At 33.8% G+C, this 24,751-nt stretch overlaps 1 protein-coding gene across 3 annotated transcripts in view; it reads right to left on the bottom strand.

Annotated features, from left to right (window-relative positions):
- Window positions 1–24,751, bottom strand: part of slc4a11 (solute carrier family 4 member 11) — a 403,848-nt gene that overhangs the window by 90,424 nt on the left and 288,673 nt on the right. For all 3 annotated transcript variants that reach the window (XM_030126744.1, XM_030126745.1, XM_030126746.1), the window contains 2 exons: window positions 10,328–10,412; window positions 4,320–4,445 (listed from right to left, as the gene is read on the bottom strand). In XM_030126744.1, the coding sequence (XP_029982604.1) occupies window positions 4,320–4,445; window positions 10,328–10,412 (211 nt within the window). The remainder of the gene's footprint in view (window positions 1–4,319; window positions 4,446–10,327; window positions 10,413–24,751) is intronic.

Here is a 24,751-nt window from a genome sequence, read left to right as displayed (position 1 = left end):
TGTGTGTCATTGGTCAGTGTATTTTTTGGTAATTTTCTTTTCGGAAAGAAAAGAAAAACTAGTGGTAAATTGATTTTTGTTTTAAAATAGAATTAAAATTGAATTTCAAGGCATTTTTCTTTTTCAGCATCAAAACAGATAAACCAAATATAAAAAAAAAAGGATTGATTTTCATTTTCTCTTTTTCATAACAAAAAAGAAAGTTACTACCAGACAGAAATGGAAAAATGGAGGCCATTGAGGTCACAAAGGCCTCACAATTATGAACGATGGGCTTGTAGGAATCTCCCAGTTCGTATGAAATGTGGAGTTTGCAGACATTTGTGGAGGGAGCATGTCTACGAACTCCAGATTTCGTACAAACTGGAAGATTCGTATAAACCCATCGTCTGTAAGAATCTTTGTGACATAGGCATTAGCGTTCTTTTCTTGAAAATGACAACATCCGGTCTCAGAAAATGAAAAAAACAGGCATTTTTGGTCCGTTTTTCCATTTCTGTCAGGTAGTAATTTTCTTTTTTGTTATTAGAAAGAGAAAATGAAAATCACGCTGTTTTTTTTTAAATTTGGTTTATCTGTTTTGACACTAAAAGAAAAACACCTTGAAATTCAATTTTAAAATGAAAATCAATGAACCACTAGTTTTTCTTTAGTTTCTGAAAAGAAAATCCAATTACCAAAAGATACACTGACCATAATTTGTTCTTTTCATATTCACTTGAGAATCCACAATCGGAAAACGAAAAAATGACTCGTTATTTCATTACCTCCGCCAAGGAGGTTATGTTTTTGCCAGGGTTTGTTTGTTTGTTTGTTTGTTTGTTTGTCTGTCCGTTAGTGTGCAACATAACTCAAAAAGTTATGGACAGATTTTGATGAAATTTTCAGGGTTTGTTGGAAATGGGATAAGGAAGAAATTATTAACTTTTGGTGGTGATCGGGGGTGGGGGGGCCCACGGGGGGGGGCGCAGACCAGAAAATTTCAGCAAAATCTGTCCATAACTTTTTGAGTTATGTTGCACACTAACAGACAGACAAACAGACAGACAGACAAACAAACCCTGGCAAAAACATAACATCCTTGGCGTGGGGGGGCCCACGGGGGGGGCCACTGATCAGCCTTGGCGGAGGTCTGCGCTCTCCGAGTGCTTCTAGTTATTCATGTACAAATCAAAAATCAAAAAATGAGTTGTTTTTCATTCTTTTGATTTTTACGCACAAATTAAAAATTGGAAATAAGCAAATGGACCAAATATCGGTTTCATGTTGACATTTCTGATATCTGATTTGGTATGACCTGGAAGTTCGTGACTTCTTTGTGTGTTACGTGAAGTGTCTTCTCCTTAGATTGTCTACCATGGACGCACTGTATTAGACAAAACAACAATACCTGGAAGAGCCTAACTATTTTTTCAGTTGTCATGTCATCCTCCTTCAGAGTAACGCGTTTGTTGCCTCTGAATAACACGAAATACTCCATTAGCGCAGAATGCATTAGGCAGAATACTAGCAAACCCACGACTGTCCAGCTCAACACATGAAGAAGTCACTAACTTCCAGGTCATACCAAATCGGATCTAAAAATGTCAACATTAAACCCAACATTTGGTCCATTTGCTTATTTCCAATTTTTAATTTGTACGTACAATCGAAAGAGTGAAAAACAACTAATTTTTTGATTTTTGATTTGCACATGAATAATGCAATAACAAATCATTTTTTCATTTTCCAATTGTGGATTCTCAATTGAATATGAAAAGAACAAAAGATACACAGATTCTGGAAGGGCTGTGAATGCAAACAGTCGTGGAAAAAATCATTAGACCATTCTTGTTTTCTGCAATTTCTTGTTCACTTTGATGCCTGGTCCAACTAAAGGTACATTTGTTTGGACAAATATAATGAAAACAACAAAAATAGCTCATAGTAGTTTAATTTCAGAGCTGATATCCAGACATTTAACATGTTTTCTTGAGAATAACCAAAATCACTTCAGTTCTTCCATCAATATGTATGGCATTGTACTGACAAAAACAGTGCTTTTAGGCATTCCATGTTTTCCTTTCTGTCTATTTTAGTCACATGATACACACAGGAGTTAGTACTGGATTACATAACCATTGTTTTTGATGACTTTTGATGGTCTAATAATTTTTTCCTGCAACTGTATGTGATATGAAGTAAAATGTAAGTGCATGACAGCAGCTGAAGAGACAAAAACTACTAAAATGCCTGTAATGCAGTATCCATGTTGGATTAACAGGTGGTTGTCAGGGGCAACCATCTTGTTTTGAAAAAGTTAAGCATTAAAACGAAACCCAATTAGTGTGGGTGTAGCCTGAGAAAGAGGGAAACAGGACGGAGAAGGTCATAAATCACAATCAGCCACGAAAAATGCAATTGGTGCATCTCTACTTTTTAGCCTCTTTTTGGCTTTTGGTTTGTTTTTCTGACCTATTTATTTTTAGGAGACGGGATGAGGCCCAAATCTTTCAGGAAAAGGACGTCTGGGATGTCTAAAAGCAAAACGCATTCTGTGTTTATTTGGTGTTGCTCTTTAAATAAAGCCATGAAGATTTTTTTTTTTTTTGTTTTGAAACTTCAATTGTGTGGATTATTCACTCCACTCGTCCTTGTTTTTGTCACCTTCCATCTGTATTTTTCCTCAACCTTAACAATTTCTTCACAGATTAATCCTTTAGGCGCTTTTTTTTTTTATATTTACTTTTAATATGAAGATTTCAAAAAGCTGTTCCTTGGAAGTGTTTAGAGATAAACTCATACTGTGGATGAGAAAAATGGGTATGGGTATGACCCAAAATTTATGATGGGAGTAAATGCACTCATCTAATTTACATATTGTGATGTCACATGGTGGTGGCCATATTGGATTGTGTAACATTTAGTAAAACTGAACTTTGAACACATTTACATAAAATTTTTTGTTGTATTTTTGTTTGTTTGTTTGTTTGTTTTTTATATCATTTTTATCTTAAAATAAAATTTATTTAAACATTTACAGAACATTCAAGTAAATTTTCTTTCAAAGATAAAATGATTTAAAAAAAACAACAACAACAACAAAAACATTGGTGCTTCAAGGGTTAAATACCACTTGTCTAAAATAAAATAAAAAAAAAAGAAAGATCTGCTTCAGAGATTAAATGTTGTAAATGTTATGTATTTTAATAAGATTAACTGGAAAACAAATGATAAAAGTGCTGGTTTGCTGATATTTTCGAGGTATATGATAAAGTGTTATTACACATATATATTGGTTTATGTACATTTATATAATAGATTTATAAATGTTCCACTGATAGAACCTGAAAAGTGAATGTATTGTCATGTGAAAACAGTATTTTGAAGCAGATCTGGTAACTCTGACACAATAATAATAATAATAATAATAATAATAATAATAATAATAATAATAATAATAATAATAATAATAATGGATTAAATTTCTACAGCGCTTTTCAGGGCACCCAAAACACTTTACATTATTGATCCATTATTCATTCGCTCTCACATTCTTTTGGAGTAAAACCCATTCTTTAGTTAAATGTCAAATTTCACATTTTGACTTAAGACTGTATCTTAGAAACTTCAGCGAACCAGCATTTAGGGCTGGATTTGTCTTTAACAGTGACTCGTATGTGTTAAAATTCCACTACTTTTACTCTAGAAGAACTTTACTTGTAGACCAGTGTAATGCAGACAGTTACAGAACAGCTGAATATAACAGTAGTCTCTTTTCCACTGGACATCTGCGCAAAACTTTACCGATATTTACTAAATGTCGAAAAAACAGAAGTGCGTAATGTCAGTTTTTCCATTAAATCACAAATGTGATGATTTGTTTATTTATCGCGAGATGACACGAGAAGTCATTCCATAAACGTGGCAACGAACGTAAATATGGTGTTGATTTACAGATATATTCATTATTATTATTATATATTACCCCTCTATCTTGTACTAAATTAAAAAATGATGGGTTTCCTGGTGTGTCCACACATACAACGTTTCTTTTTCGCTTGTTGTAACGTCCGTCAACATCCGTTTTTTTAATTCACCTGACTGTAGTTGTGAAAAAAGGTCTTTCCATTGCAGTTTTGCGCTACGCCCGAAAAACCACCTCCTGCCAGCGCAAAAACTTTTAATGGAAAAAAAAAAACTTTTGGCAAAATTGTAATTTTTCCATGAGGCAAATTTTTATGCACAAGTTATATTTGCGCAGTTTGAGGGTCAATGGAAAAGCGACTACTGTGTTCATTTTGCGGTTGTGTTTTAGATAATTAAACAGGCGCTCGTACCAATCTCGCCGCGTGTGCTCTCGTCGTTGAGCGAGCCGAACGCGATGGCGGGAAGGAGGATGGCGATGTAGAGGAAGATGGCTGTGGTCATGTACTTCAGCAGGGTTTTATTACTGCCAACTATACCTGAAGAAGACACACAAACACAAACACATGAGTCATATTCAGCTCATAATGCAGCGGAGGAGGATCAACGCTTTCATTTCCAAACGACAAAATACATTAACAGCGTTCATCATTCAGTATCTGTGGAAAAATGGAACAAACCAGAACGTGGAGTTCAACTATTGTACAGGCCTTGCACTACCTACTGGCTTAAAATATGGGTAATTTGTTTTAGTTTTGTGTCATCCATCATTTTGTAGAAGCAGTTATCGCTTTTATCCAAATGATGGATAACTCATTTTGGAATAAAACACTTTAATTGGGCTCTAATGTGATCACAGTGATTTTGGTTGTGTGACCTTCATCAGATGATCATTATCTGATGGCACACGCCAACACAGAAATATCTTGATTTTGTTACAGCACAATGAATGTAAATGGGGATAATATAAAATGAAAAAGGACTAAAGGAGAGCAGCCAAGGAAGACCGTTCAGGAACTCTGCTCTTTTACTCCACTACTCTTTTTTTTTTTTTTTGTTGCGGAGTCAGCTGAGCCAGCTCTAGTCTTTATTTAATTAAGCACCTACAGCACTTTCACACACTTATTCAGAAACTTTCTGTGAATAATTTCTGTGGTCGAGGTAAAAACCGACTGGCGACCCATACCACGGCTTCAACAAAGCGAACAGACTGGAAAAGACTGGAAAGAAAAGTCGCTTTGTAATTAATTACCAAAGACCAAAATTGAATTAACCCTTTCATGCATAGTGGTCACTACAGTGGACAGTTATCCTCCAGCTGTTCTCTTGTATATTCATGGGTTTTGTTGTTTTAGTTCCATATCAACCAACACAGTGGACGCTTCTGCAACGCCCCATACATTACAATTCATACCGTTACTGTTCCTGTTCTTGATAAACCTGATCTGCAGTAACATATTTGAGTTTAAATCAACTGCTAATTGTTAATAGACTGTAAATTAAACTTCTTTTAAAATAAAAAGTTGGTTTTTTTTGTTGTTGCGTATTATCTGTGTGAGTAATAAATAGTATTTTAGTATGTTAAAATGTGAGGAAACATCAGATTCACGGCATTAAAAAATATTTTATTTCATAGTTTTCACGCAGTATGCCAGTAAATACAGGGTGTCCCATAAGTCTCCATACATAGGAAAAATAAACGTTTCTTGACATAAACCATTTTTATTTATATAATACGCTCTATATGACTGCCATTTTGTCGGGAACACATTTCAATGCATGTCTGCTGAAGAACTATAAAGAAGAAATATAAAGAAGTACATGTTAGAAGCATATATGTATGGAATGTATTGTGTCTCCTATGTATGGAGACTTATGGGACACCCTGTACATGTTCCTTTGCTTCAAAAATTAAACACATGGTGTCCAGCTGAGTGGAGATTTTTGTAACTCCATTAAAAATAGATTCATAAAAAAAAATTCAATCACATTGTTTTTTTCATGCCTAAAGAGGCATAAAAACATTCAGGAAAAAAAATCTTGATTTAGGTAATCATAATTCATGCATGAAAGGGTTAATTATCAGATGCACTGGCTGTGGCATCGTTGCAGTTAATGTCACAACATTAATTGTCATAGCTGCATTAATTCTTGGTTATTTAGTAAATGTAGGTTCAGTTGACCTAATTTTATGGACACATAACATTATGAATCTAAACCTGATCTACTGAACTAACCCCTGATCATAACACTGACCCCATAAGCTTGTATTGTAGGCACTAGGCATGATGGGTAACTTCATCCACCTCTGGAACAGGGTCAGTCTGGACCACATGACCTTTTTTCTACTGAAATACAGTCTAGTCTTTTCAAAAAATGTTTGGGAAGGAATGCTTCTCGGACCAAAAAAGAGTTTGTTCGAGGTGCTCTTTGGAAAAAGGGATTCAAAAAGTATTTATCGCACTGGAAGAAGAATCCAAGGCACTCTCTTTCAACATTAAAATGCCTTTATTATCATGGCATGGTCATATCTAGACCTAAAAAACTTCAATGCGTTTCAGCTTCAAGCTTTCATCAGGAAGTCGACTTCCTGAAACGTGTTGAAGTTTTTTAGGTCTAGATATGACCATGCCATGATAATAAAGGCACTTTAATGTTGAAAGAGAGTGCCTTGGATTCTTCTTCCAGTGTGATAAACACAGTCTAGTCTTTATTCTCTTTACAAACTAACAGTTGTTAACTCTTTCAATGCCATGGGCCGATTAAATCGGCTTTACGAATACAACCTTTAAAGTGCCACGGGCCGATCAGATTGGCTTTGGAGAACACGCCATATTTGTGTACAAACAAACCATCCACCCCCATTTCTTTCTCACATTTCGATGACGTTCTTTCAAATCTTCTTGCAAATTACGATCAATAATGAATCGGCTGCATCCGGTGCGTTTTGAATCTAAGTAGCAATCGGTCGGATGTTACCGAGCGGTTTTTGACCAAGGAAGAGCTCGCGTTTCGTTTTCTGCTTGGGAAATTTTATGAATGAATTTATGAATGAAATCATATGCAAATTAGATGGCCATTTTGTAGTAATATCGTAAACACAGCGATCTGTCAAAACAGTCCCATCTGCTAGAAAATGAGTTCTGATGACGATTCAGACTTCGATTATAAAAACGACGCGAAATACTGAAAAACGGCCAAATTCTGTGGCACTTTTAAGGCTTATTAGCCCCTTAACTGTCTGGCACCGAAAGAGTTAAAGAAATGACAAACAACTCACTGCATCAGTTAAAGGGTTAAAGAAGTGAAACATATAAATCACTGCATTAATTATGGGATGGATGGATCTGAACTATATGCACATTTTCTTTTTAACATTTCATTTTGTTCGGGCAGTGTACATGCTGATTAATATGAAAAAACATTGTTCTTTTAGGGATTACACACCAAAACTCCAGCCTAAGTCTAAAACGGTGGAAATCCAGTGGCTGAAATATGGAGACAATAGAAACGGTGTAACTACAAGGGCTGTGCACACCATGAACTTTAACATTTAACTACAACAATAATCATTCTGTGAACAGTCATGAAAAACACACTCTGTGGTCCAGCTGTGTCTGAGCCCCACAATGACATTTAATCCACAAAACTCACACCACGGAAATGACAAAAGGTGGCTTATTAATCCACTTTCCCTTGTATAAATATAAACATATTACACAAAATATTACAGCACATAATGTTTTTTTTTCTTTTTAACTCTGAAAAGCCCACAAAAAACACCCACAGAAGATAATATGCATGGGAAATATGCACATAATATTGTACTTTTTAGTTTTTTTCATATGTTGTACATATTCTTATAGTGTGTTTTATATTGTATGCTCATATTGTGTTTATACTGTTATCATTTAAAATATCTGACTATATAAGTTTCACCTTCTTAGTCGAGAACTACCTGTCTAAATTTTATTAAGTGTACATATAATGACAATAAATATTCTTGAATCTTGACTCTAGAAAACTAATGCCCCACTCTGCCCTCACTGCATTTCATCTTATTATGTTTTTCTTAATGTTATCATTATGGAAGAGGATTAGGGCCACAAAAAAAAAAAAAAAAAAAAAAAATGTTCCAATATATATAATATTTATATATATATTTTATTATTCTGAGAAAAAAGCCAGAAGTCTGAGATTAAAGTCAAAATTCTAAGAAAAAAGTCAGAATTTAGATTTTTTTTCTTAGAATTCTGACTTCTTTTCTCAGAATTCTGACTTTAATCTCTGAATTCTGACTTTTTTCCTCCGAATTCTGACTTTAATCTCAGAATTCTGACTTTTTTCCTCCAAATTCTGACTTTTTTTCTTAGAATTCTTACTTCTTTTCTCAGAATTCTGACTTTCATCTCTGAATTCTGACTTTTTTCCTCCAAATTCTGACTTTAATCACAGAATTCTGACTTTTTTCCTCCGAATTCTGACTTTAATCTCAGAATTCTGACTTTTTTCCTCCGAATTCTGACTTTTTTTCTTAGAATTCTGACTTCTTTTCTCAGAATTCTGACTTTAATCTCTGAATTCTGACTTTTTTCCTCCGAATTCTGACTTTAATCTCAGAATTCTGACTTTTTTCCTCCAAATTCTGACTTTAATCTCAGAATTCTGACTTTTCCTCCAAATTCTGACTTTTTTTCTTAGAATTCTTACTTCTTTTCTCAGAATTCTGACTTTCATCTCTGAATTCTGACTTTTTTCCTCCAAATTCTGACTTTAATCACAGAATTCTGACTTTTTTCCTCCAAATTCTGACTTTAATCTCAGAATTCTGACTTTTTTCCTCCGAATTCTGACTTCTTTTCTCAGAATTCTGACTTTCGTCTCTGAATTCTGACTTTTTTCCTCCGAATTCTGACTTTAATCTCAGAATTCTGACTTTTTTTCCTTCGAATTCTGACTTTTTTTCTTAGAATTCTTACTGTTATTCTCACAATTCTGCCTTCAATCTCTGAATTCTGCCTTTTTTTTAAAAAAAAATTCTTTGTTTATTTGGAAAAGTGTGTTACAGAATTTCTTTTACAGGTACAATTCAATTTCTACACATCAAATGAAAAAATGCTTATCTGAGATTTTTTTTAATCATATATAGAACATATAAAATAAAGAAAGAAAGAAAAGTGGGCTGGTGGAGAGGGCTTGCTCCACTACTTGATCAATACGACAAGACACTTTAAGGTGCATATGTTTACATCAGTCTAATCAGAATTGTTTCACATGTAAAAGTATTCACATCACCGATGTATTCATTTCACATCCTTTACAAATTTAACATAGTTTGTCCATTTTGACCAAATAGTGAAAAAAGACTCCTTTTGACCCTTAAAACAAAATGTCAACTTCTCTAGAATTCTGACTTTTTTTTGCTCAGAATTCTGACTTTTTTCTCATAATAATTTTAAAATATTGGACCTTAATTTTTTTTTTTCCAGTGGCCCTAATCCTCTTCCGTATATCATTTCTTATAATATGAATATAGCAAATACATCTATAGGGATGTGCAGCGCTGTCAGGAGTTGAACATGTGAATTTGTGTATTCTATCTATCTATCTATCTATCTATCTATCTATCTATCTATCTATCTATCTATCTATCTATCTATCTATCTATCTATCTATCTATCTATCTATCTATCTATCTATCTATCTATCTATCTATCTATCTATCTATCATTGTCATTATGTTGTTATTCTTAATGTTGCTGTCGTATCATTCATTAAATTCTCCTAAAACTGATCGCATAACCATTGTTCTTTGTTGTTGTTATTGTTGCAGCTACAATTATTAATCGATTAAATGTGATGTGAACTGTCCATTTGTGAATATTAAAACCACTCCCACAGATTCATGCAGGTAGTGGCTCTGCTATTCATAAAATATACGAAAAAGAGACACAGATAGTGCAGACTGCTTCTGTAGAGGGTGTAATATTTTTGTGCTCCACCTCTGGGAGCAATAACAATGAAACTACTATTTTTAAGAAACAAAAAAATATCAAGCTGAAAAGTGCACGTTAACAGGACCGAGGACGCTGATGGTGCAGACGCCCCAGTTCCGCTTTCTCGATAAAAAAGCCCGATCTGACGAGTCGATACGACCCGCTGAGAATGCAATTTGAACGTATGGGCCAATGTCCTTGTCTGATGGCTTGGGAAATTAGAATAATACTGGACACGGAGCGACATATGGCTGGACCGAGACATCTGAGATAGCGGCTTTAGCGGGAGACCGGCCTAGATGTGACACAGATGCAGCACAGATGTATTTGAGGCAAAGGGTGACAGACAAATGAGGAGCTGCCAGAGGCACCCCGGTGTGGCATAATAAGGAAGATGATTCACTTTCAGTGCAAGTCCAGCCTACCATCTGTGAAGTCAGAGAGGTAGAAAGGCAGTCGGCGGCACAAGTCCTCGTAAATCCCCCGGCCGGCTTTGAAGAAATCTTTACACTGTGGACAAAAGGATAAAGGTTAGATTTCAACAAGTCAGTTCCAAGCAAACACTTACGCCCCCTACAGGTAATAGTAATAGCAGCAGCAGAAATCGTGTATAAAATAGACAGTGTTGGGAGTAAAAGTAATGCATTACAGCACAGGTGTCAAACATGCGGCCCGGGGGCCAAATCTGGCCCGCCAAAGGTTCCATTCTGGCCCACGGGATGAAAGTGCAAAAATTAACCTGAACAGTCAAGGTTGTCCAAATCATTTTGGTTCAGGTTCCACATACAGACCAATGTGATCTCAAGTAAAAATAACAACACAATAACCCATAATTAATGACAACGACAAATTTTCTTTGTGAAAAATTATGTGGGAAAATTTTAAGTAAAAAAAAACATTACACTGTGAAAATATTTACATTTACAAACTATTCTTTCACAATACAATGCAAATAATATACATAAATAAAAACAAAGATGAACAACTCGAAATGTGCAATTTTAACAATATTCTGCCTGTTACTAAATGTTTCCTGCATTTATGGATCCACTGTGATCTGGAGTTGTGTTAATAATAAGAGGTGGAATAGTGTAGAAATTGTTCAAATTTTAGTTCCAAACTCCAAAATTTTAACAATATTCTGCCTGATACCAAATGTTTATGTAACATTGTGTGTAAATGTACATGAATACATAATAAGTCGGGGCATAATATTGTTAAAATTGCACTAATTTTTCAAATGAAATTTCTGTTTTTTCAGGTTATTCACATCTTTTTTGTAAAATGTAAATATTTTCATAATTTAATTGTTTTTTTTTTGTACTAAAACAAAATGAAAAACTTGGATTTGTTATTATTTATAGGTTATTAAGTCATTATTTTACTGGTCTGGCCTGCTTGAGATCAACTGGGCTAAATATGGCCCCTGAACCAAAATGAGTTTGACACCCCTGCATTACAGAAACAGATTGCTTTTTTTATATTCCTGCCTGAGACGGTAATATTCTAAAGCAGGGGTGTCAAACTCATTTTAGTTCAGGGGCCACATACAGCCTAATATGATCTAAATTGGGCCAGACCAGTAAAATAATATAAATAATAGGATAAGAACTTATTTATAATGTCAACTCCACAGTTTTTTTCTCTGTTTTTGAGTGAAAAAGGTCAAATTCCGTAATGGAAATGTTTACATCTACGAACCGTACTTGAACATAACATGAACAAATATGAACCTGAAAATTCTTAAGAAAAAAAAGTGCAATTTTAATAATATTACGCCTTAGTTTATCATTTATACATGTGCATCACAACTTACAGATCACAGTGGATCCACAAATACAAAAAAAAAACATTTAGTAAGAGGCAGAATATTGGTACAATTCCACATAATTCTCTTAAGAAATTTCAGGTTATTCACATTTTTTGTAAAAGGCTAGTCTGTAAATGTAAACATTTTTGTGTAATTTTACTTTTTTTTTACGCTACAACGTAAAGAAAAAATTTGTAATTTTCATTATTTATAGGTTTTTATGATCGTATTTTACTGATCTGACCCACTTGAGATTGAACTGACCTAAAATGATTTGAACATCCTTGATAACACTGGTCAACAACAAATTTATTGTTGAAGTTTTTGGAGCTGATTTAGGATAATTTTGGTGTGCTGAATCCAAAAATCACATTCATTTTGCTCAATCAGGTCAACTTTCTGAACTATGCTACATATTGGCTTTTTAACATTTTTGCTTACATTTATGGGCATTTTCACATCATATGAGACAAAATTCTTTCATATTTCTTGCAATAAACCAGTTCTGAAGATTTTACTTTTGCCAATTTATGATTAATGTTTTTTAATATTACAGGTGAATGAAATGGCTTCGACTAGAAGATCTTGCAAAAATAAGCCTGACGTATTCTGCTACATCTGCGGTGAACACACCATTGTACCTAACAGGAATCCTGTTAGAAAATGATTTTTTTTCTCTTAAAACCTATTTTGGGTGAGAACTATATAAAAAAATCAACTGATAAAGTCACAAAAACGTAATCAATTTTGTGAGAAGATCAAATTTTTCAAAATCAAATTAGCAAAAAAACCTGACCTGATTGAGAAAAACAGATGTCATTTTTGGATTTAGCGGTGCAAAATGGTCCTAATTCAGTTGAAAAAACCTAGACAACTTGCAAAAAACATTTTTTTGTGACCCAGTGCAATCATGTAAACTGTTTACTGTAATAGCTGTAACGGCAACGTATCTGATGTAAGCAGATGTTTCAAGAAAGGGGCAGGTATTATAAGTTTTCTTTATCCTGCTCCTTTCCAATCATTTAGATTGGAATGAATAAATAAATAAATAAACAAACAAACAAACAAACAACTATCATAATAATCTACAAATTATGAAAACCGTAATTTTTTCTCTTTGTTTTAGTGTAAAAAAAAAAAAAAAAAGAAAATTAGACAAGAATATTTACAGACTAGCCTTTTACAAAAAACAAAACAAAACAGTGAATAACCTGAAATCTCTTAAGAGAAGTATGTGGAATTTTGAGAACTAGAATTATGAGAACTATATAAAAAAAATCAACTGATAAAGTCACAAAAATGTAATCAATTTTGTGAGAAGATCAAATTTTTCAAAATCAAATTAACAAAAAAACCTGAGCTGATTGAGAAAAACAGATGTCATTTTTGGATTTAGCGGTGCAAAATGGTCCTAATTCAGTTGAAAAAACCTAGACAACTTGCAAAAAACATTTTTTTGAAACCCAGTGTTATTAATATCTTCAGTGTAATTTCTGCATTTCACACATTCATCCCAGGGGCCGGACTGAGCCCTTTAGTGGGCCGGTTTTGGCCCCCAGGCTGCATGTTTGACTCCTGTGTTCTAAGGTAAGGAATTACTTTTAAATAACAGTAACAAGTAATCTGTAATGGATTACAGTTTGGAAGTCACTTGCACAACGCTAAAAATGGAGCAGTAAAAGCTGCTGCACCGCTTACAAAATGAAGGTAATATTTACTAGCAGTTTATGGTTTTTTGACTTTTTACCTCCGCCAAAGAATGGTGAAGGTTATGTTTTCATTGGGGTTTGTCTGTTTGTTTGTTTGTCTGTTAGCAAGATAACTCAAAAAGTTCTGGATGGATTTGGATGAAATTTTCAGGAAATGTTTATACCGGCACAAGGAATAAATGATTGCATGTTGGTGGTGATGCGGGAGTCGGGGGTGGGGCTGATCTGCCTTGGCGGAGGTCTACGCTCTCTGAGTGCTTTTCTAGTTACAGCTGAAATGCATGTGTGTATTTGTATTTATTTATTGTATACATAATATATGGCAAAAGATTTTTAGTATTTCTTGTAGTTTTGTATCTTTTTTTTTTTTTTTTGGTGCAATTTGTGTGATATTTTATACAGTCTTTTTTGCACTTTAAGAGTTTGCTGCTAAACTGACAGCTGTTAAATTGATTTTCCTCCAACACTGACTAAATAATAATAATAATAATAATAATAATAATAATAATAATAATAATAATAATAATAATGATAATAATAAACTTTATTGCAGACACAAATCCATGTAACACAAGCACACAACATACAGAAAAATAGAATAAAAAGGAGATACAGAATTTGTGCATATTATAAAAATTTGTATTGTCCTCTATATGATGAACTGAGAGCCTGTTTGTTTGATGACATGTTTATCTGAAATCCTGATCTGTTCTGGAGCACTGATGACGACAAGATGAAATGGTTGTTTAGTTCAAATGTATTTAAATTAGCATTATTTGTTTGTAAAGCCTGGAAAAAGCAGCAGATATGTTTGTTTAAATAGGTCAGTATTTTATTTATGTATTTATTTATTTATTTTTTATATATAGGCAAGGCAAGGCAAGTTTATTTGTATAGCACATTTCAGCAACAAGGCAATTCAAGGTGCTTCACACAGGACATTGAAATAAAAGAAACAAAAAGAAACACATTTAAAACATTATAAAAGAAACATATAAAAGGTGATTAAAAACAGCGAGTAAGAAAACAACACATAAAATCAAAATAAAATAATAAAATAAAATAAAAATAAAAACACACACATATTAAAGTAAAAGTTGCAGTGCAGAGTTTCAAAGAGAATATGAAATTTAAAAAGTCAAAAGCCTTTTACTCAAAGGCAGCAGTGAACAGGTGAGTCTTTAACCTGGACTTAAAAGAACTCAGACTCTCAGCAGACCTGATATTTTCTGGTAGTTTGTTCCAGATATACTGTGCCTATTGTCTGGTATTTGATCTTTGGTTTGTATTTATGGCGTCTTATAAGCCCATGGAAGGGCTGGGCATGTCTGTATGCAAGACACAATCATAAAAACTTTCATTCATTCATTTATATAGAAACTATTGCACCAATACTGTCTCAGTTTAGAAGTGAAACCATAGAAGGTTTTCAGGTGGATGACCAGGGCTTCTATGATGTGGTTCTCTGATGGATCCAGGCGACTCATAAAACTGAACATCAACTGTCTTCATAGTGCTTCACTAGTTGGCACTCCTGTGGTCACAAACAGTTGACTGGCATCATGCCACCGAGGGACACAAAGCAGCAACCTCATTGCATCATTATAGGCTACCTCTGCAAACTCATTTTCTTACAGTTTGACCACAGCTGAGTAGTATGTAACAGTGTGATGTAGGTTCTGAATAGAGAACACTTCACCAAATCAGAGCACATAGAAAACCTCCTTATCAGCATGTTAGCTTGAGAATAAATTTTACAGCGCTGCCGATGTAGTAAATAAAGTGTATTTTTAACAAAATTATGCCTCAGCTTCTCATTAAAACTTACAGATCACAGTAGATTTAGAAATACATAAAACATTTAATAATAGGCAGAATATTGGTCAAATTGCACTTATTTCAGGTTGTCTGCAGTTATTCATGCTATATATCATATCATGTTAGATATTTTATAGTCTTTTTTGCACTTCAAGAGTTTGCTGCTAAAGAAAAACAGCTGCTAAGCTGATTTTCATCTATTCTATTCTATTCTAAATTTCACGTTTTACCTCAAAAACACACCGATTTTTTGCCTTGACTCATAAAATACCAGGACAAATCTATCCTCTAGGAGTGATCAGGGATAAGACAAAAGCCATTTCTAAATATTTTGCTTTGTCTTTGGTGCTATTTATTCAAATATTGGTCAAATTGCATTTATTTCAGGTTGTCTGTGGTTGTTCATGCTATATATAATATCATGTTAGATATTTTATACAGTCTTTTTTGCACTTCAAGAGTTTGCTGCTAAAGAGAAACAGCTGCTAAACTGATTTTCATCTATTCTATTCTATTCTATTCTATTCTATTCTATTCTATTCTATTCTATCCTAAATTTCACGTTTTACCTCAAAAACACACCGATTTTTTGCCTTGACTCATAAAATACCAGGACAAATCTATCCTCTAGGAGTGATCAGGGATAAGACAAAAGCCATTTCTAAATATTTTGCTTTGTCTTTGGTGCTATTTATTCAAATATTGGTCAAATTGCACCTGTTTTTCTTATTTCAGGTTGTCTATGGTTGTTCATGTTATATATAATATCATGTTAGATATTTTATACGGTCTTTTTTGCACTTCAAGAGTTTGCTGCTAAAGAGAAACAGAGCTGCTAAACTGATTTTCATCCATTCTATTCTATTCTATTCTATTCTATTCTATTCTATTCTATTCTATTCTATTCTATTCTATTCTATTCTATTCTATCCTAAATTTCACATTTTTAACCTCAAAAACACACCGATTTTTTGCCTTGACTCATAAAATAACAGAACAAATCTATCCTTTAGGACTGATCAGGGATAAGACAAAAGCCATTTCTTAATATTTTTGCTTTGTCTTTGGTGCTAATTATTAAAAATTTCAATGTAAATGAACTTATTTTAAATAATATCTATTTTACATAATTTGTAAGATAGTTTGCTCTCCAGATGAAACACCACATATGCTCCCCAGTGTGACTTCATCCATATTTAAAAATGGTAATAAATCATATGTTGGGGAAGAAAATGTTAATTTGGTGTTTCGTAGACACACTCCAAAGGGTCTTTCTATTTCAGTATTTAAAAATCATTGGAGTTTGTTGCGAAACAGTAATGTTTTTTTTTTGTTTAATTAATATATTTAGCACAACCAGACAAAGAACTGGACAACGAATGAAGAGGCGAACACATTTAAAAGCACTGCAGTTTTAATACTTGACAAAAGACTGTAACAAAGATGAATTCAACCTTAAAATGATTTTAATGGTGACTTCCAAATTATTTTTTTTATTTACATTTAACCTTTAAGTGACTGAACATAATTTACAGTATCATTATTACTATATTATTATAATTTTAAGTTTTTATGTTGAGAAATAATCATGTTGTTTTTAAAACTAATCTGTAATCAGTAATGAAACAATGCTAAATTAATATAATTATGTTTTTTTTTTCTTCTGTCTATGTGCTTTGTAAATGTAAAAATTGTAATACTTTAATATTGGGAATGGACCCCAAGAAGAATCGTCTACTTTGGTAGAGACTAATGGGGATCCTTAAATAAAGAAATAAAGAAATTATCTGCATTTTGTAGTTCAAAGCAGGTGTGTTATATTTAATGTACAATGTAGATCAGAGTAAATTCAAAAGTGTGTGTATTAACCCTTTCATGTATACTGGTCACTACAGTGGACAGCTATTCTACAGCTGTTCTCTTACATATTCATGGATTTTTTTGGTTTGTTTTTGCACATATCTTTATTAAAGTTTTAAGACACTACATATCTTTTCTGACATGAATTGGTAACACTGTGTAGATCTCCCCTGAGCATACTCTCACCCCCAGAACTACAACTGCCCCCCCCCCCAGTTTTCACACAATTTGTCTGTGAATACATGTTTCTTCCTTTCAAAAATTAAATGCAAGGTGTCCAGCTGAATGAACATTTTTGCAACTTCATGTAAAATAGGTTCATAAGATCCTTTGTATTAGTAGCAGTAGTAGTATGTCTTTTTTTTATTTAATTTTTTTTATATTTTTTGTTTATTTATTTATTTATCATAAGAAAATTTTCAATTGCCTTGTTTTTTTCATGCCTAAAGAGGAATAAAAACACTCAGGAAAAAAGTCTTGATTAAGGTTCTCATAATTCGTGCATGAAAGGGTTAATATAAAGAACATGTTGCAACGTCTCTTTTTTTTTTAACCCTTTCATGCACTAATTATGAGAACCTTAATAAAGATTTTTTCCCAAGTGTTTTTATTCCTCTTTAGGCATGAAAAAAACAAGGCAATTGAAAATTTTCTTATGAAAAATAAAAAAAATAAAATAAAATAAAACAAAAAATATAGAAAAAACAAAAAATAAAGTTAAAAAAAGACATACTACTACTACTAGTACTACTAAAAATGATCTTAAGAACCTATTTTACATGAAGTTGTCCAGCTGAATGGACATTTTTGCAACTTCATGTAAAATAGGTTCTTAAGATCATTTTTAGTAGTAGTAGTAGTAGTAGTATGTCTTTTTTTAACTTTATTTTTTGTTTTTTCTATATTTTTTGTTTTATTTATTTTTATTTTTTTTATTTTTCATCAGAAATGTTTCAATTGCCTGTTTTTTTCATGCCTAAAGAGGAATAAAAACACTTGGGAAAAAATCTTTATTAAGGTTCTCATAATTACTGCATGAAAGGGTTAAAAAAAAAAGAGACGTTGCTACATGTTCTTTATATTAACCCTTTCATGCACGAATTATGAGAACCTTAATCAAGATTTTTTTCCTGAGTGTTTTTATTCCTCTTTAGGCATGAAAAAAACAAGGCAATTGAAAATTTTCTTATGATAAATAAATAAATAAACAAAAAATATAAAAAAAATTAAATTAAAAAAAGACATACTACTACTGCTACTAATACAAATGATCTTAAGAACCTATTTTACATGAAGTTGCAAAAATGTCCATTCAGCTGGACACCTTGCATTTAATTTTTGAAACGAAGAAACATGTATTTACAGATAAATTGTGTGAAAACTCGGGGGGTGGGGGGGTGGGTTGTAGTTCTGGGGGTGAGAGTATGCTCAGGGGAGATCTACACAATGTTACCAATTCATGTCAGAAAAGATATGTAGTGTCTTAAAACTTTAATAAAGATATGTGCAAAAACAAACAAACAAACAAACAAAAAAATCCATGAATATATAAGAGAACAGCTATAGAATAGCTGTCCACTGTAGTGACCAGTATGCATGAAAGGGTTAACCTCCTGCCATCCAGGACAGTTTCTCATTTTTTGCATGAATTATCTTGAGTGAAAACAGCATAACGTGACATTTTTTTTCAGATATATTTTAAATATTTAATTTTTTTCTATGAATGTCCTTTGCGATGGACAGCTTTTTGGTTTCAATAAAACTGTGAAGCTCATTACTGGCTCTTAGGAGGTAAATGAGCCAAATATGTCATTAACTCAACATAAAAATGACTGTCTACAAACGCTGTCATTTGTCAAACTGCATGAATCAAAAACAGTGTTTCCACGTTCGCTACGGAGCCTCCGATCGTCCAAGTGGGTCATATCGGATGACCGTGGAAATCTGAGAAAGTACATTTTACCTGAATTATTTACAGGTATTGATAGGATTAGTGGTTAAACAGGTGTTAAATATTTTAGATCAGTAGATGTTTGTAGTTTCCAGTGACTGTTGAGGTCGTTGATGGTTAAGGAAATAATCAAAGTAGCATAAAAATAAAAGAAAGCAGTTTGGTTTCAAATGGAAGCAAAAAAAAAAATACACTTAAAGGATGACTGAGTTTGTTTGTTTGTTTGTTTGTTTATGTATTTATTTTGAATTTGCATTAAAACCAAACAACAAAAGGATTATATAAAAGAAAGTCCAACATTCGAAAAGTGTTACCAAATTACAACCTGCTGTTAATTGTACATTGTTGTCTGTAACTGACGCATTCTTCATTCACCCTCGAAGACCCAAATAACTGCAGGCAACTGAAACCATCTACTGATTTAAACTGTTGAGCCACTCATCCTACCAATACACTGAAATAATTCAGGTTTGTCATCTGTTCATGGTCATCAGATATGACCCATTTGGACATTCAGAGGCTCCGTAGTTACCATGGAAACACTGTCATCTTCTCCAACGTTGATTCACCAGTAAAACCCATGGAGTTGGATCAATGACAGTAAATGGACACACTTGTTTTATGTTCAATTAATGATGTATTTTGCTGGAAATGTCACTTTTTTTTGGTCAGTTTTCTCTCTTTCTGATGTAATAGCCTTCAATTTTAATCTGAGTTTATATAAACGTCTACATGATCAGTGAATTAAACATAAGAAAACACATGATATTCACGGAAAAAATGCAAAATACAGTGGATAATATTACAATAAATGGTGATAAATCACTTAAGAAAGGTTAAATAGAGAGCGATATTAATTTGGGAACTGATACAAAAGTAGCACTGGGTCTTTATGGGTTAAAGTGACTCCATTAAAACCTGTTCACTGCAAAAATCTAAATCTTACCAAGTGTATTTTTCTCATTTCTAGTCAGAATATCTCATCACACTTAAAATAAGACATACTGTAATTTCCGGTCTATAAGCCACTACTTTTTACCACACACTGTGAACCCGCGGCTCTAAAATAATGCGGCTAATTTATGTTTTCTTGGCTAATGATCGATCCGGCCGACGAAGAAGGAAATAGAGCTGCTGCACGTAAGCTTGGCATCAATGAAGCGATGGTGAGACATTGGAGATGGGGTGAGTGCAGTTTATAGTCCGGAAAGTATGGTAATCACCTACAGAGTAACTTTTCAGTGAGATATAAGAACTGATTTTTAGACAATAGATCCGGAAAATCTGATTTGAAGAAATCTCACCAAGATCATTTTCAATTGTTCCATTGGCAGATTTTTTTTTTTTTTTTTTTGCTTAATTCAAGATTTTTTTTTTTGCTTAATTGAAGCAAAAAAAATCTGCCAATGAGATATTTTGACTAGAAATGAGAAAAAAAATGTTGAATTAAGCAAAAAAGTCTTGAATTAAGCCAAAAAAAATTATTGAATTAAGCAAAAAAAAAAAAAAATCTTGAATTAAGCAAAAAAGTCTTGAATTAAGCCAAAAAATTATTGAATTAAGCAAAAAAAAAAAAAAAAAAAATCTTGAATTAAGCCAAAAAAAAGTCTTGAATTAAACAAAAAATTCTTGAATTAAGAAAAAAAAAAATCTTGAATTAAGTTAAAAAAAAAATCTTGTATTAAGCAAAAAAAAAAAAAATCTTGAATCAAGCAAAAAAAATCTTGAATTAAGCCAAAACAAGTTGAATTATGTAAAAAAAAAAAAAAAAAATCTTCAATTAAGGAAAAAGTCTTGAATTAAGCAAAAAAAAAAATCTTGAATTAAGCAAAAAATCTTGAATTAAGCAAAAAAAAAAAAAAAAAATCTTGAATCAAGCAAAAAAAATGTTGAATTAAGCAAAAAAAAAAAAAAAAAAAGCCTTGAATTACCCCCCCCCCCCCCCCCCCCCGCCCCAAATAAAAAAATCTTGAATTAAGTAAATGCAAAAAATCTTGTATTAAGCAAAAAAAAACAAACAAAAAAAAAAATCTTGAATCAAGCAAAAAAAAAAAAAAAAACTCTTGAATTAAGCAAAAAAAAAAAAAAAAAAAAGTGAAAATTATCTTGGTAAGATTTGTTTAAATAAGATTTTTCAGATCTATTGTGTAAAAATCAGTTCTTATATCTCGCTGAAAAGTTCCTCTTTAGATGATTATGTCTTATTTTGAGTGTGATGAGATATTTGGACAAGAAATGAGAAAAACACACTTGGCAAGATTTGTATTTTTGCAGTGTTGAAATGGATCCTGGTCCACCTGATGGGACTGAGGACTCTTTGACAGATCCAGATGACACTTCTAGATGGATCTTTTATTTAATTAGTTTTTACTTATTAATGTGACCTGGTTTTGTCTTCTAGATCGACCTCCAAAACCCCAAACATCACCCACCCAATGCCTGTGGCTGTCCTGTTCTGTAAATTTCCCTTTGTCCTGTGCTCCGGTGAGGACAATGACATATCTACCCATTATCTGTCTATAACTGCTTATCCTTTGTAGGGTCGCAGAGGGCTGGGGCCCAGATGACGCCCCGGACAGGTCAGGTAGTTCATCACAGGACTGACATTAAGGGAGCGTTCACGCTTACATTCACACATATGGCCAAGTTCGAGTCACTTATAGAAAAGGTGAAGTCCTGCCATTTCCACTTTTCTCTCTCCTCCAGCTCAGAGCCACTATAGATACTGCTGCAGATCTCAACGTGGCCAGACTTGCAGTGATTTTCACCTCTTTTAATTGAAGAACAGAGTGAAATGTACAAGTTGATGAGGTGTTACTGGGAGAAGATGGCCTTTAGGGCGGATCTGTCAGAAGAGCTTTAGGAAATCAGCTGAGGTTCACCGTGGATGGATGAGAACGTATAGGACTGTTGAAGCTGACGTTCACATCTATGATTTTTAGACTTTTAGTTGGTATTTTTAGCTTTTACCAAAATATGTAATCATTGTGCAATGTTTGTTGTCATTGTCAATTTATTGCTTATTATTACCTCTGCCAAGGAGGTTATGTTTTTGCCGGCGTTGGTTTGTTTGTTTGTCCATGTTCAAAATAACTCCAAAGTTATGGATGGATTTTCAGGAAATCTTGATACAGACACAAGGAACAAATGATTCAATTTTGGTGGTAATTGGTGGTGGTGGTAGTGGTGGTGGTGGGGGTGTCTGCGCTCTCCGAGTGCTTTTCTAGTTGTTACTATTATTATTACTATTAATTACATACTGTTATTTAATACTTATATATCAAAAGTCGCTTTTCCATTGACCCTCAAATTGCGCTAATATACAGGGTGACCCAAAAAAACGGGAATTTTTGAAGTGCGTATTGGCAGACATGAGCAAGTGGCAGCACTGCGAGACAGTGACCTTGAGCAAGTAAACACACCCCCATTTTAGTAACCATTGGAGGCTGTGCGAGAATTGTTCGGTACCCGTGTGATCTCAAGATTCGGTAACGTTCCCTGGCCCCCTAGATCGCCAGATTTGTCCGTTTGTGATTTTTTCTTGTGGGGCTATCTCAAGAGTAAAGTGTACACGACTGGACCAAGAACTGTGGATGAGTTAAAACAGAGAATTCAGGATGAAATTCACAGTATCCCAGCTGAGATGTTGCAGCGGTCAATGAGGAATCTCAACAGCAGATTTCAAGAATGCATTCGTACAGGAGGACGCCATCTACAGGAAGTCATTTTAAAAAAAATGAAAATTCCATCATTGTTTCTTAAATGGCATGTTTTAAGGTTTCAATTACTATGAATAAAATATTTTTCTTCCATCACTCTTGGTTTTATTGGATTGTTAAAAAGTTCCTGTTTTTTTGTGCCACCCTGTACTTTGCGCATTTCTCTCCAGGTACTCTGGCTCCTCCCACCATCCAAAGGTGTGCACTGATAGGTTAATTGGTTAATCTAAATTGCCCATAGGTGTGAATGTGAGGGTGACTGTTTGTCTCTATATGTTCAGCCCTGTGATGAACTGGTGACATGTCCAGGGTGTACCCCGCCTTCACCGATATGTAGCTGGGATAGGCTCCAAGTGACCCCCATGACCCTAGTGAGGATAAAGAAGGTTCAGAAAATGAATGAACTAGAAGCACTCGGAGAGCGCAGACCTCCGCCAAGGCTGATCAGTGGCCCCCCCCCCCGTGGGCCCCCCCACCCCCGATCACCACCAAAATTTAATAATTTCTTCCTTATCCCATTTCCAACAAACCCTGAAAATTTCATCAAAATCTGTCCATAACTTTTTGAGTTATGTTGCACACTAACGGACAGACAAACAGACAGACAGACAAAAAAAACAAACAAACCCTGGCAAAAACATAACCTCCTTGGCGGAGGTAATAACTTGCGCATAAAAATTTGCCTAATGTAAAGTGTCTGCGTAGCTTTTCATTTGCCCAGGTCATTGCTCTTCTCAGTTTAACTGGACTGGTTTAGCTTTTCTGAAAACGTTGCGTCTCTCATCCAAGAGACTTCTTCAGTTCTAACAACTGGTGCAGACACTGGACTTATAAACCTATGGGGGGGTGGTCTGTATAGGTATTAATCCATGTGCAAATGAACTGAAGTGTTAGGGTCGTAGAGAGTGTGTGTCCCCGGGGGTAGGATTGTTAGTGGGTATTGTGTGTGAATTTCAGTTTTTTTTTTACCTCCGCCAAAGAGGTTATGTTTTTGCTGGTGTTGGTTTGTCTGTCTGTCTGTCCGTGTGCAAGATAACTCAAAAAGTTATGGACGGATTTGGCTGAAAATTTCAGGGAATGTTGATACTGGCACAAGGAAAAAATGATGAAATTTTGGTGGTGATCGCGGGTGGGGGGTGGGGCGGGGGGGGGCACGGCACTGATCTGCCTTGGTGGATTGTCTGCGCTCTCTGAGTGCTTTTCTAGTTTTCTAATGGAAAAACAATAATTTTGCCAAAACTCTCGTTTTTCGATGAAAAGTTTTTGCACTTGAAAGAGGGGGTTTTTCAGGAGTAGTGAAATTGGTATATCACACAAAACTGCAATGGAACGACCTTTTTAGAGTCATGACAGCAAAAAAACAAACAAAAAACAAACAGATGTTGATTGATGTTACAACAAGTGAAGAAAAAGAGTTTTAAAACAAACATGGCGCGGTATGTGTGGACACACGAAGAAACCGAATCATTTTGTAATTAAGTACAGGATAGAGGGGTAACGAGCATTCTAGATTCAAAACAACAGATATTTATGATCGTCGCCATGTTTATGGAATGACTAATCATGACATCTCTCAGTAATAAATAAAGAAAGCATTGCATTTGTGATTTAATGGAAAAAACATTACGCACTTCTGTTTTTTTGACATTTAACAACATTTTTTGACATTTGACAAAAAACATGACGCACTTCTGTTTTTTTGACATTTAGTAAATATCGGTAAAGTTTTGCGCATATGTCCAATGGAAAAGTGACTACTATTATGTTTATCACTTTATTATAACTTTTTATTCTGTGATCATTAAACTACATATATATACACGGTGGGGAAGCAAAATTTACAATATTTTGAGGCAGGGATTGAAAGACAGTGTATGACCAATTAGTTTATTGAAAGTCATGAGAATTTATTTGCCACAAGAAAATTGACATAATAGAAAATGTTTTTATTCTATGTGTCCTCCTTCTTTCTCAATAACTGC

The sequence above is a fragment of the Sphaeramia orbicularis genome, chromosome 22 (assembly GCF_902148855.1).
Source record: "Sphaeramia orbicularis chromosome 22, fSphaOr1.1, whole genome shotgun sequence".
NCBI lineage: Eukaryota > Metazoa > Chordata > Actinopteri > Kurtiformes > Apogonidae > Sphaeramia > Sphaeramia orbicularis.
Note: the sequence above shows the minus strand (reverse complement) of the source record. Positions and strands in the feature narration are given on the sequence as shown.